The sequence below is a fragment of the Balaenoptera acutorostrata genome, chromosome 1 (genome assembly GCF_949987535.1).
Source record: "Balaenoptera acutorostrata chromosome 1, mBalAcu1.1, whole genome shotgun sequence".
Lineage (NCBI taxonomy): Eukaryota > Metazoa > Chordata > Mammalia > Artiodactyla > Balaenopteridae > Balaenoptera > Balaenoptera acutorostrata.
The window spans coordinates 39018868-39032032 of record NC_080064.1 but is presented as its reverse complement, the minus strand read 5'-3'; the positions used below and the strand labels follow the sequence as shown (position 1 = coordinate 39032032).

General features: G+C 40.2%; 1 protein-coding gene across 3 annotated transcripts in view; it reads left to right on the top strand.

Annotated features, from left to right (window-relative positions):
• The window catches only part of EFCAB14 (EF-hand calcium binding domain 14), a 36343-nt gene extending 23402 nt beyond the window's left edge, over positions 1-12941 (top strand). The window contains exons 6-11 of one of the 3 annotated variants that reach the window (XM_057544629.1): positions 221-325; positions 1359-1550; positions 3222-3308; positions 5732-5843; positions 6889-7014; positions 11737-12941. In XM_057544629.1, coding sequence (XP_057400612.1) covers positions 221-325; positions 1359-1550; positions 3222-3308; positions 5732-5843; positions 6889-7014; positions 11737-11774 — 660 coding nt within the window. In that variant the 3' untranslated portion in view covers positions 11775-12941. Of the gene's footprint in view, positions 1-220; positions 326-1358; positions 1551-3221; positions 3309-5731; positions 5844-6888; positions 7015-9496 lie in introns of all 3 variants that reach the window. The other 2 variants (XM_007164504.3, XM_007164503.3) reach the window with 2 other exon arrangements.
• The last annotated feature ends 224 nt before the right edge of the window (positions 12942-13165 follow it).

Here is a 13165-nt window from a genome sequence, read left to right as displayed (position 1 = left end):
CTGCTGATCCAGTCCAGGCTTTAGGCTGGGGATCCCCAGAAGTACCTGGTGCCCTCAGGCCTAGCACAGGAGTGGTCATACCAAGGCTCCTGGGAAATAATTGTTGGTTAATCTGTGGATGCCACCTGTGAGAAGCTGGAACGTTCCAGGACCATCCCTGATGGATAAGTAGACTTAGTTATTACTTACTGCCTATACCAACCTTCATTCCTGTTCACAGAATCAGCATGCCTTAAAGGAAACCAGTGGAAGCAACCAGATCATTCCATCACCTTCAGCTACATCTGAACTTGACAGTAAAACCCACAGTGAGAATTTGAAACAGGTACTTTTGTCTCTGGCTTAACTCCCTGTGACCAGTGAACTCTGGAGCGGCCTGAGTAGTGTAGGCTCCATGTTGCGATCCCTGAGCAGGCATCTTGTGCACACGTTTGCCTGCCTGAGAGCTGAGCAGAGGGGGGTGTGCGGCTCTGTCAGGGAGCCAGCATGCTGCCTGTGTCTTCCTTGGCAGTCTGCTTTTTCTCGCTGCATGTCGATCAGTGGAGTAAATTCCTTTTCACATCTTGAAAGTCATAAAGTGACCAGATTATCCTGAAACTGTTTTTGAACAGTTTTTGAATAGCAATCTGGGCAAGTTAAAGATGGATGGATAGCAGATTAATTCAAAGTGATGGCTGTTTTGGGTCACAGTAAATACTAAGAACACTAGAAAGCATATCCTTGAAAATCAAGATTTTCTAAAGACCAGAGGAGGGAAAAGGGTGAGTTCAGAATCACATTAAAAAGAATAAAAGAAATCTTCACTGAGAAGAATTCCTGTCCTGAGTTTAATGCCCTTTAAAGCCTATAATCATCATTCCTTTCTAAATAACAATCAGTACTGGAGAATGTCAAAAATAATTGAATCTTGTACTAAATAACACACTACCTGTTATGGTTTTGCTACATGAGCCAATTCAGTAATTGGTATTGTTTCTACGGTAGTTTTGTTCTGACAAATTAGGTTAATGAGCGTTTCAGTTAATAACCCAGCAGGCTTTCTCGCCAGCAGGTGAGGTAAACATTGGGAAATCAATTCCCAAGCTCTCAGCTTTCTGGGACCAGAGAGTGAATCATGTTGGTAGTCTCTTCCCTCTTTCCCCCTCCTGTCTAACTGAGGTCAGACAGTTCCAGAGGGAGTAAACTGGGAGCAGTTCAGAGTGGAGGGACAAAACGGAGACTGACGATCAATGGTCAAGAGCAGGAAAAGGAGTTTACTTCAATAAGTTGACATAGTAATGGTTGTTCAGTGCTGCTGGCCTGCTTGTCTAGTACATGTCTTTAGCTGGATTCCACAACTTGATTTATTTCCACTCCAGGATATCCTGTACCTCCACAACTTTTTAGAGGAAGTAAACAGTGCCCTAGTGGGGTACCAGAGAGAGAATGATCTTAAACTCGAGGGGATGAATGAGACAGTCAGTAATCTTACCCAGAGAGTCAACTTGATAGAAAGAGATCTGGTTGCTATGAGCAAGGTAGAAAAGCGAGCGAACCTGTCCTTCAGCATGGTAAGCCTCTTCATGTCTTTTGTGACATGTTCTGTGTTGCAGTGTGTTTTGTCTGTACATGGATGACATTCCACAACCTTTTCAGACCACGACTTCTAGGATACTTGAGAGGGTCCACGTTTGTGTTATGCTTAATCCTTGTCTCCTTTAATCCTTACAGTAGCTCTGTGATGTGAATGGCACAGACGATGTCAGTCCTGATTTGGAAGGGAGATGTAGAGAGGTTCAGTTGCTTGCCAAGGCCTCACCACAAGTAGTTGGCAGAGACGACAAGCTTCCTTTTATGTTACCAGTGACTCATCTGGTAGGGAAGCTCTGGCACATAGTTCCAAAGGAGGTCTTCTTGATCTTTACTTTTTTAATTTATTAAGGGTGGGAACAATGACAGTGACAATAACTAGAGAATCTTTTGTCATTTCTTTAAGCCCAGACTCGGCTTTCAGACTTGTCCTGTTTCATGGGCATATGAGGGGGATCCCCTTGCAGATAATGTCAGGAAAGCTATTTAAGACAAATCAGTCAGACCAGCTCCTCCCCTTAAGAGATCATTGAGTCTATCTCATTTTACATAAGAGGAACCTGAATGACGTACTAAGTCACTGATGCTGACAGACCGTATGGTTTACTGGTTTTCATGTTATTGCAAATAAGATGTGGTGGTTGTTTTTTTTTAATCACCTTTCACATATACATTGTTCTGGAATCCACGTGGGTTATTTTTTAATAGCTGCAAGCCCCACTCTTAAAGATTCCATATAGCAAAGACATAGGCATATAGAAATGGAAACCAAATACAGGAAATTGTATAAATTGTATAAGTCAGGTAACTGTATAAATTGTATAAATTTATAAATTGTGTAAATCAAGTAACTACCAAAGCTGGAAGCAAGCCTACAAGTAAAGGCAAGCTCTGGCACATCGGAAGCAGCCTTTGAACTGGCTCTGCTACAGTGGAGCCCTGGCAAGTTGCCCGGCCTTGGCTTTGAGGGTAGGGTAAGAGGACCTGCTCCTCTTCCTCCTTTACAGGGCTGTGTAATTTACTACAAAGCTGTGAAGATTAAAGGAGCCTTATTTTTAAAAGCCTTTTTGAACTTAGCTAAACTGAGTACGGTAGAGGCTAGGAATTTTGGATGATTTGATGAGTATTAGGTCTTGAAGGTTGGTTTTCAAGGCTTATAGTGAAAACTCACCAGCCTCAAAACTCTCCATACTGTCCCTCCCCTCCTCACCCTATTTTTTTCCAGGAGAGGAAATTGCTAATAGTGCCATCTGTCCTACTGTTTCTTCCAGCAGCATCATACCCAGCATGGTTTTGGGTAGAAGTCCTCTCGCCTTTTATACTTCAAAGTTTTAAAGTTTGTGACGGAAACTAGAAGCACCAGTTTCAGCTTTGTCTCTCTGAGGCCTTTCTCCCTCTCTCCTCTCATTCTCCTGCTGGTTTTCTGTTGAAAGTGTTCTGAGACCCTTTATATATTTACTTTTTTTAATTTTTATTGGAGTATAGTTGATTTACAACGTTGTGTTAGGTTCAGGTGTACAGCATAGTGAATCAGTTGTATATCGAGACCCTTTAAATAAGTTTGGCCAGTTTGTTTTTAAAATGCTGGATGTTGTTTAAGTTTTAATGTTTTCCTTTAATCTTCTCTTGTTTTGTTCCTTTTACCCTTTAAGATGAATGATAGAGCTGCCACTCTGAAGAGAGAGTCTTTGCATCAAGTGACCAACAGAACAGAGTCAGTAAAATCCCAGAGCATAAAGGTAAATAATAGGAGGCTTTCTCTGAAGTAAGAATAAATGCATGAGCACCTGCTTCTTTCTCAAAGGGAGCACTTTGGTCTTTTTTTGAAACTTCAAGACAGAGTAATTAGTAAATTAGTATATTAGTAAATAAGCAAATACTTTATCAGGAACCTGCCCCTTGCCCAGCTTTTTGCTAGGAGCTGGTGTGACCACAGTGAGCAGGGTAGACACGTGACACCTATTCTGGTGGAGCTCAAAGTCCATCAGCCAGAAGATCATTAACACATAATTGAGCAGATAATCACGAGTATGATAAGTGCTACAAAGGAAAGGTATAGGGTATAACAGTGCTAACAGAGAACAGGAAGGCTTCCCTAAGGAAGTGACTTTTAAGCTAAGACAGTAAGTTATCTGTACTAATGATGAGAGGCATAGATAATCTAAAAATGGTGTCTAAACTAAAAATTATTTCTTATTTTTAAAATTACAGACTCTTGGGGGGTGGAAGGGGGAAAAGAAAGAGTGCAGTCTCAGTACATACATAGTCCCTTTAAGCTTCAGCCAGTTCCCTTCACCTTGTACCTTCCCTTTTTTTGATCTTCCCAGACATATTGTCAAGATAAGACAAGTAGTCTGTGATGTGCTTTGTTATCCCAGGAAAGAAAGTTTGTTTTCAGCATTCTCTGTGATTAGAGTACTGTTTAATATTATAAGATCTGGGCTAAAATAAAGGAAAAGCCAGAAAGATTGTGACTGAGTGACTAAAATATCATTTCAGATGCACATTGCATTCGATGAGCTCAAGGATGGGGTTCACAGGAAATGAACTTGGAAATGAACCATATGTCAGGCAGTTTTCAGTGTAATGCTTTGCATCTAGACTTGTTCTTCCTTAACAGTTTTGTATTGTCTGGATAAAAATCACATATATTAAGATTTTAGTGCTTTATAAGCTAGGCTTTTGTTGAGTTTTCTAACTGCTGCTACCCAAAAAAAAATTTATCTTCACCTAGAGAATGACAAGAAAAATTTAAGATCCAGATAAAAATGTTCAAGCACGAAAAAAGTAACGGGTGGTTATTATTGGAAAATAGTAGTGATTTCAGCAACAGTTCAGATTTTGACAGTAAATATCAGAATAAAATAGAGCTAGTACACATTTTTGCCTGAATTTTTTGGCTTTACTTTCTGACATTTTGTGTTTTTAACTGTTACCCCATTGTATTAGTCCCTTTGTCCTACCTCATCTAAGTGTCCAAAAGAAATGTAATTTCTCCTTGCCATAAATTATTCAAGCATTTAGTACCTAGTTTTAGCTATATACATCCATATTTTGGCTCCCTAAATAAACTAAGAGTGATCTACTGTACAGTAACTATTAGGGTAGACTAAGGATAAGAGAGAACTAAGTAAATATATATTGAATAAAAGAAATGTGTAATGGTCGATATTCTAACTAAACATGGGCTCAGGACCTTTCACGCTAGCCTACGCTGTTAGAAACTGACCTCACAGAAACCAGACTTCTCTCTTTTTATAATTAATTGTATTTTTTATATGCCACTATATCATCTGGGAATGAGGCAGGGTAGGGGAAAAAAATTTTTTTAAAGATACAAGTAAGGCCTCGAATTAGAAATATTATAGCTCCCTGATCAGCTTGGTGCTTTGTGACCACCTAGAAGGGTGGGATAGGGAGGGTGGGAGGGAGGGAGACGCAAGAGGGAAGAGATATGGGGATATATGTATATGTATAGCGGATTCACTTTGTTATAAAGCAGAAACTAACATACCATTGTAAAGCAATTATATTCCAATAAAGATGTTAAAAAATAAATAAATGAATGAAGAACAGTAAAAAAAAAAAAGAAATATTATAGCTCCCTTATGTTCCTAACAGTTCCTGCCACCAGTTGAATCATTACCATGGTGGCAGAGAAGGAAGATCAGGGGGAATATTTGTGGTTTGGTTGCTTTTTTTTTTTTTTTAAGGTGATAAGAGCATAAAACTGCCTAAAGTGATCTAGTCACAAGGTGAAGTAAGCTATTCAGGAAAATTATTTAGTTAGTGTGAAATAGTACCTAGAAAACAATATCCTACCCATTTAGGAAATGGGTATCACAACAGCACCTGAGCAAGTGTTTGTTTCCTTTACTGCTGACACATGCTTGCCTTCCCTGTCCGCCAAATGCACACAGTGAATCAGATCATCTGTAGCATAATGTTCCCTTGATGGTCTAGGCTCAAATCCAGCCAGGCCCTGATCAACGCTGAGTACTGAAGATATCTCTAGTAATTGTTGATTCATTCCTTCATTGCCTTCAGAGGAAGCCTACTTGGGGTCAAGCAATACAGGCTAAATAGGCTTTGGGTATATCATGAAGAATCAGATGAGGTCTTCCTTCCGCCTTAAACCTTCTGTGATCTTTGTTGTGGACAGAAAGAAGATAGTTCAGATTCTCAGGTATACAAGCTCAGAGAGAAACTGCAGCTGATCAGTGCTCTTACAAGCAAACCTGAGAGCAGCAGGCCTCCAGAGACTGCCGATGAAGGTGAGATATTCAGGGTTGGCTTCTGAATATTTCACGCAGGCTTGGGCAGCTCGCCTCCCACACAGAGAGTGGGGAAAGGTGTTCCAGCAGGACTGATGGCACTGAGTGAATGATGCCTGAGCGCACCGAGGTGAAGCTGCTACACTTTGCTTTCATTTAGAAAAAGCCCATTTTGCACATGATTTGTACTCCAGTCTATTAAGGGAAAAATGGGTAATGTTTAGCTGGAAATAGACTTCTCCATGCTGTCTGCATCCAATTATAGGCAAAAACATTGCTGTCGTAGCATGTATTAAACCAGCCCTAAATGTTGTTTACGGGAGTCTTCATTTCTGTAAATGCATAAAAATTTACTTAAATATTAGTCCTTCTGAAAAACCATTAACAAATAACAATGGGATCATTGGGTTGGAAGGGCCTTTGGCTTTAGTCAGGGACATAACCTAATCGATATTAGCAGGTGCATCAACCTCTGCTGGTGCTGCTCTATGAGGATGTAACCACGGCATTAGATTATGTTGGTTTTGACCCCTACCCTCCCACAAGTATTTTTCATTTTGGGGAAAGCAATACAACTTCTCTTATTCTCTTTTAAGTGAGAGACAAAGTACAGTGGGAGGCCTTGCCCTAACACTGTGCTACATAATCGTATGTTAGCACTCTTTCAGCACCAGCTGGTCTGGTGGCACATACCCCCAGATCGGGCTCATAGCACAGCTCCTAGGATGTCAAATACGCAATGCTTTTCTCACTTGCAGCTTGAACTCTCAACCTCTAAACATGTGGAATGCTAACTTGTACTATAAGAGCATCCAGTGGGACCACGGCTTCAAACCTTAATGTTACATAATATTGATTGATCTTCACTTATCCACAAAACATCTCAATTCGTATCTTTAATTTCATGTAGTCACTATGCTACTTAATTCTCAGCTGTTTCTCTTAAATTAAGTACATATGAATTTGCCCTAAAAGGTTAGGACCTTCAATACTGGTTTAACTTGGTGTCACATTAGTAATACTAAAACTGTATTGTTTGTTACAGAGCAAGTTCAGAGTTTCACATCAAAGCCATCAGCATTGCCAAAATTCCCACGGTCTCTTGGAGGCCAGATTGAGAAAGCCGCCCAGCTAAGGCCTGTCTCCCTACCAGGAATTTCTAGCATCAAAGGTAAATTTTTATATTATGGAGTGATAGAGGAAATGCTCAAAGTTATAACTTTCTGACTTTTTTAACTTGTAAGATAAAGAATGATATCTAACATTGATTGAGCACTTCCTATAGGCCAGATACTTGGTATGCATTATATCATATAATCCTGATAACAAACCTGGGACTGTCAACATTCATGTATTATACCCATTTTACTGATAGGGAAACTACCTAAGTCCACATAGCAAATAATTGGTTGAGGCAAAATTCACACCAAGGCAGTTTGACGCTGACGTTTGCACTCTTAACCACACTGCACTATATTTTCTCTCTATGAATGTATTTTAGAGTCTTCTTCATTCATTCAATGAGTGCCTAGTTGGACCCAGTGTAAGCAGTAAGAATACAGTATAAGAATCATTCTCACTTTCTTCATGGATATAACAGTCTAGTGGAGAAGACAAGCAAGCAAACACAATACTGTGAGATTAGCAAAATAAAGTAAAAGTTGACCCTATTTGTCAGAGCCCTCCGAAAATGAGGGGTCCTTTGGCTGAAAATCAGCAAGAAAAACTTTAGTAGGAAGGATATGATTCACAGAGAAATGTGCTTGCCTTGCTTCCAACAGTGTGTGTTCCATCCCTCTCCGTGGTGTTTGGTCTCCTGTTTTTGCACTTGCTAACTGCCTGAAAAATCACCCATTCCTGTCACCCTATCTCTGCCTGGCTCTTCACCTCAGTTTAGATACCTTTCCACCAGGAAACATTTTCTTACCTCCCAGGACTGGATTAGGCTCCTCCTGTGTATGCACTCATAATATCTTACATTTGCACGTGTCACTCCGTTGTAATTTCCTGGGGACCTATAACATTTAACTTCACTCCCAGCCCCTAGTCTAGTGCCTGGTACATGTGAATATTTGTTAAGTGAATGAGTTGTCTACAGGCTACAATTAATGCTTTTAAAGCATAGAAGGCTTACATTTATATTGTCATTTAAATGCAATTACTTTTTTCCCTGTCCCCAATTTTTTTTTTTTGTTTTCTGGAGAGACAAGAGAGTGTTCAGTTGTGTTTATTGGCAACACAAGTTGCCTCCTCCTACTCTTCATTATTACATCAAGAATTGATGAGAATAAAAGGAAAGACTGTTAGAGCAGATTAAGAAATAGCCAATTTAACATTTATACTTTAATCCCTAACGTAGACCTTACACACTTTTGAATGACTACATTTTATAAATGACCTGAGGCAGCAATCAGATTTTTATTTGAATACTGCTGTAGAGTACATAGCATGCTCTATAAACTCATGCCCCATGTACACACACACAAACATTTTCCAGCTAGCCACTTGGTGGCAGGCATTGGGAACAAGTGTCTCACTGCTTTTCTGGCTTTTCGGAGAGCTTTTGAGACTTTATTTAGCTGCTTTGTTGGGGCTCTCTTAGGACTAAAAGTAGGGACTTACCCAAAAGCTTGTCTACAAAATTGCTTGATAGTACTGTCCTCTGGTATTAGAGACTGAATCCACTAAGTCATTCAGTGGGGACACATTCAAGCCCTTTTTAGACGTTGTGTAAACAATCGGCCCTCCTAGGTATTTATTATAGGGCCCTCTCTTGGGTCGGGGAGGGGGTCAGTCTCCAAGAGAGAACAGTTACACCCTGTTATCCCCCTGCCCCCACCCCTGGAAACCACTAATCTCTCAACTACTGTCTCTTTGGATTTGCCTATTCTGGGTGTTTCATATAAGTGGCATCATAATACGTGGTCTTATGTATGCTTCTTTCTTTCAATATGCTCCTTTCACTTAGCATAATATTTTCAAGGTTGGCATGCATGTTGTGGCGTGCAGCAATATTTCATTCCTTTTTATGACTGAATAATATTCCATCCTACGGATATACTGCATTTTGTTTATCCTTTCATTAGTTGATGGACATTTGGGTTGTTTCCACTTTTTGACTATTAGGAGCAATGAAGCTATGAACATATGTATACAACTTTTTGTGTAGACAACATGTTTTCATTTCTCTTGAGTACATACCCTAGGAATGGAATTGCTGGGTTATATAGTAACTGTTGAACTGACAATATGCCATACGTAGTCTGTTTTATAGGCTATCAGAGCTCCTATCAGTTAGCTCTTTAGGCTTCTACAGTCCTTTCTACCCCTTCAACATAAGAATAAAATCTGGAAAATCTAAAAGAACGGCCCTGAACAGAGAGAAAGCCAGTCCATTCACTTCTCCTGTGATTATCTGTCACTGATTCTATTTTGGGACGATAGTGCCCTACAGTGTTCCTCTCATTCTTAAAGGATCAAGAATTAGTCTTTCAGATTTAGTGAGATCTTAAACTTTACCTTTTGGGAACAAAGTCTGCAAAGTAGCTTTTCTTTCAGTGCTTTAAATTCTGTTGAGACTACTTTTTAAACTGTTAACTAAATTTAGTTATATGTATAGACATATACATTTTTTTGTAATTCCTTTTTAACAGATCTTCAGGATTTATTCCATAAGACTGGGCAGGATGTGGATGGGAAGCTGACCTACCAGGAAATCTGGGACTCCTTCCATTCTGCTGTGCCAGAACCAGAGCGTTTGAGGGAGTTTGATTCTGATGGAGATGGAAGATACTCATTCCCGGAGCTAAGAGTAGCTTTAGGTGTCTAGCCTCATCAGGCTTATTTTAGAAATGGATGTATGCCCTGGACTACCTAATATCTACTCAGCTAACAAAAACAACCCTTCTACCTACCCATCAATCCTCCAGTCCTCCAAACTACAGTAGCAGACACGTTGCCACCTTTTAACTTGTTTGAAAAAGCTATGTAAAAGTTATTTTTTTAAAAAAGACCATTTTACTTATAATAGGATACTCAGAAATCTATGATTTCCTTAAACCAGTAGGATCTTAATTTTAAAATTGCCAGAAAAAAACTCAAGCCCTCTTTTTTTCTCTTTCCTTTTTTTTGAGGGGAGGAGACCTTATCTTTTAAAACTGGAAAATGTGTATATAGAGAGAATAAGCCACCTTTTATATTTCGCATAAATTTGCCTTAAATTAGCTGCACTTTATACAGACTCAGAAAATGTCTTTCCTTTAACAGATAGACCTTTTCTGTTTGTAAATATTTAAAATGAAAGAAAGAGTTGTGCATATTTTGTGGGAAGTAGGAAGAATGGTTTGAAACAGGACGTGAACAAATGACTTGCTGTTAAAAATTGCTAATCTGATCCGGTAGCAGCTTGAAGCTGTGTCCCCATCTCCTTAAGACATCCTCTTTGGGTGCTGCCATGGGGTTTGGCCTGGTGCTGGGGGAGTAGATTTAGGGAGTGGACACTGTGGGTACGGTGCTGCCTCCAGGCTCAGGATTCTGGCTCTTTGGTCTATCCTCTCAGCTCCTCCCAACCTGTGAACCAGAGAAGTCTTGTTGGGGATTTTCTCTCTTTTAATCCTGTTTCAGGGTTTATGAGCATAAAAAGTTATCCAGTGGGAGCTACATTTCCTCCCTGAGTGAACTAGATTATCTTCCCCCACGCATCCACTCAAGTCTACCTTTAAGCCGTAACTGACCTTCACCTCTGATACTGTCTCCATTCTGAATGGCAGGGCTGCAGTCCCTCGGCCACTGTCTCAGCCTGGCTACTCAGGAACTATAGAGGAAAGCTCTGCCTCTAATTTTGATCCAGGAAACTTCTTGAGATTTTACCTGGGACCTAACCAAGAACCTAATATGTTCTTCTGTGGGCTGACTAAGGCCAAAAAGGTTGTGAAATGAAACACCTGAAATCATATTAGGTTTCCTTACAATTACAGCTCAGAAATAGCTAGAGGCTTTCTGTCTGGAGGATGCCAAACGTGGCAGGCAGGCCTAGGGCGGGGGGCTTCACGTGATGGCAGCAAATCTAACACAAGCAAGTGCAGTACTTCTCCCATTAAATACTTCTGTAGACCTGCTACTAAAGGTCCCTGAACTGGAAGGAATTATTCGTCCATGTCACCTCTGTGTGTGCTGTGTTGATCTTAGAAGCAATCTTCAGGCAACACAAAAGGAAAACTCTGCAAAACTTAACTGTGCTGTAGGCCAAGTCAGGGAGAAACTAGAGAAGCTTTCAGACTTCTTTAGTAAACCTTGTTTCCATTTTAACTTTATCCAAGTTGCCCTGTTAGCCATGGATGCAGTGGAGCACCCTTAAATATTTAAGGGATGTTTTTTTTCTTTATATGATGTTCAGCTCGGTGTTGGCTAACCTTGTTTTTTTTTTTTTTCTAGAGATATTAAAATTTAGTTAAAGTGGGATGAAGTCTTTTCCCATGAATGTGTCTGCTTACCTCATTATGGCTTATGCTTCTCGCTCTATTTCTCTCTCTCAAACAATTCCTTTGCCTACCTATGCTATTTTACTTTCTTGGAAAGGTTTAAATATAGTATAAAATTAGCCTGGCACTTTAGGTAACTTGAAGATAACCTACTCTTCTGGCTGCCTTTCATGCCCCCCCCTTTTTAATATATATACCCTTGCAGATTTTGTAACAACCAAATAAAATTCTAGCAATAAATTGAATTATACTGCTATATTTATATGTACTGTACCTGGAAGGTATTTTTTTGAGAACTGATTTATATGAAGTATACTTGAGGGTAATGTAACTTTTTAGTTTCAAATTCTTATTCATAGGCAAATACTTTGAGGACACCTTGACTCTTCGTATATACTTTTCTTTTGCATCAGCTGTGCTTTTTAGTTTAGCCTCCATTCTTCCCACCTGAAGCTTGTCCGCCACCTACCATCATCCCTGAGCCAGCTGGATGGTTCCATCCTCTCCCCACCAGATTTGGCAGAGGTGTTCCTGCTGCACCCTCAGACCTGTGAGTACCCTTGCCACACCGCCTGGGAAAGTGCCATATCTCCCAGGCAGAACTAGGACATCTTGAACTCCTTTGTTGTAAGTTGAGCATGTTCATTGGCTTAAAAAAAGAATTCTCATAATTGTATATCATTCAGTGTTAATTTGGGATTTTTATTTGAAAGTTGTCTTAACTTATCCAACCTATGACTTGTGTCGATCTGTAATCAAGCCTCACCTACCACACCTCAGCCCTGAGAGGAAGGCTAGGTAGTAGTAGTGAGTTTGGTTTTGGTTTTCGTTTCAAATGCTTTTACCTTTTCACTCCGGCAGCTCCTCCCGCTGCTTTCCTGAGTTACCCAAAGCATGTCTTCTTGGTCCTGTTTTTCTTTTGCCTTCTATCTGGTATAATGTTTACCTAGAGAGCCTCCCCCATAAATCAGAGAGGCAATGTATTATAGGAAGAGAAGAACCAAAAGAAGAGAGAACCTGGCTTAGGGATGACTGTAGTGTCGTCTTAAAGGCCGAGAAGGGCCTGGCTCTTAGGATTGTGTCTGATACAGCACAGCTGAAGAGTGGACACCCTTCACCTGCTGCTGGTTGCTTTCCCTTCCTTTGGCGTTCCCCCTCACGTTATATCGCTGGACGTAGCCACATCTGTGCGCCCCCCATGTTGGTCTTGCCGGTCACAGTTGAAGATTTTGACTGTGATGGGCTCATACTCATATGGCCTGCTGTTGAGTTGTTTTTAGTAACAGCTTTTGTTTGCTACACCTCATTGGCTTGCTTACCAATGCCAGTTTGATATGGTCCCCTCTTTCATATCCAAACCAGAACACATTTGGGTATTCCTAGGACTTTATAGAGCGTGTACTGTTTGTTATACGAACCTAACCTACCTTGTTTTTTTCTCATATTAAGAAATGTAAATCTGCTTTGCTTAAGTGGAGCTATTTTGGTAATGTTTAAGCAATTTTGGTTCTGTTTAGGGAGGGAATTCAAGATTTCCATCACTTGATTTGGGCTTTGCTAATTTAATATCAGTAATAAAACAATTTTAATTTAAATAAAACATTTCTTTTTTCTCTCACTGTGTCTGTGATTAAAGGCTCGCTCCCCCATCCCCCCAATTACTAAGAAAAAAATCTGCTTTGATCCCTATTTTTATGGACTCCTTCCTCCTTTTGAATGCAAAGCCTAACAGATGGTGGACAGAAAGTAACGTTGAAGAATCTGCCTGAAGATCCGCCCAATTTGGCCTGAAGAAATGAAGGCTGTTTTGGCATGTGCAGGGTGGGAAGGGAGCAGGATGAG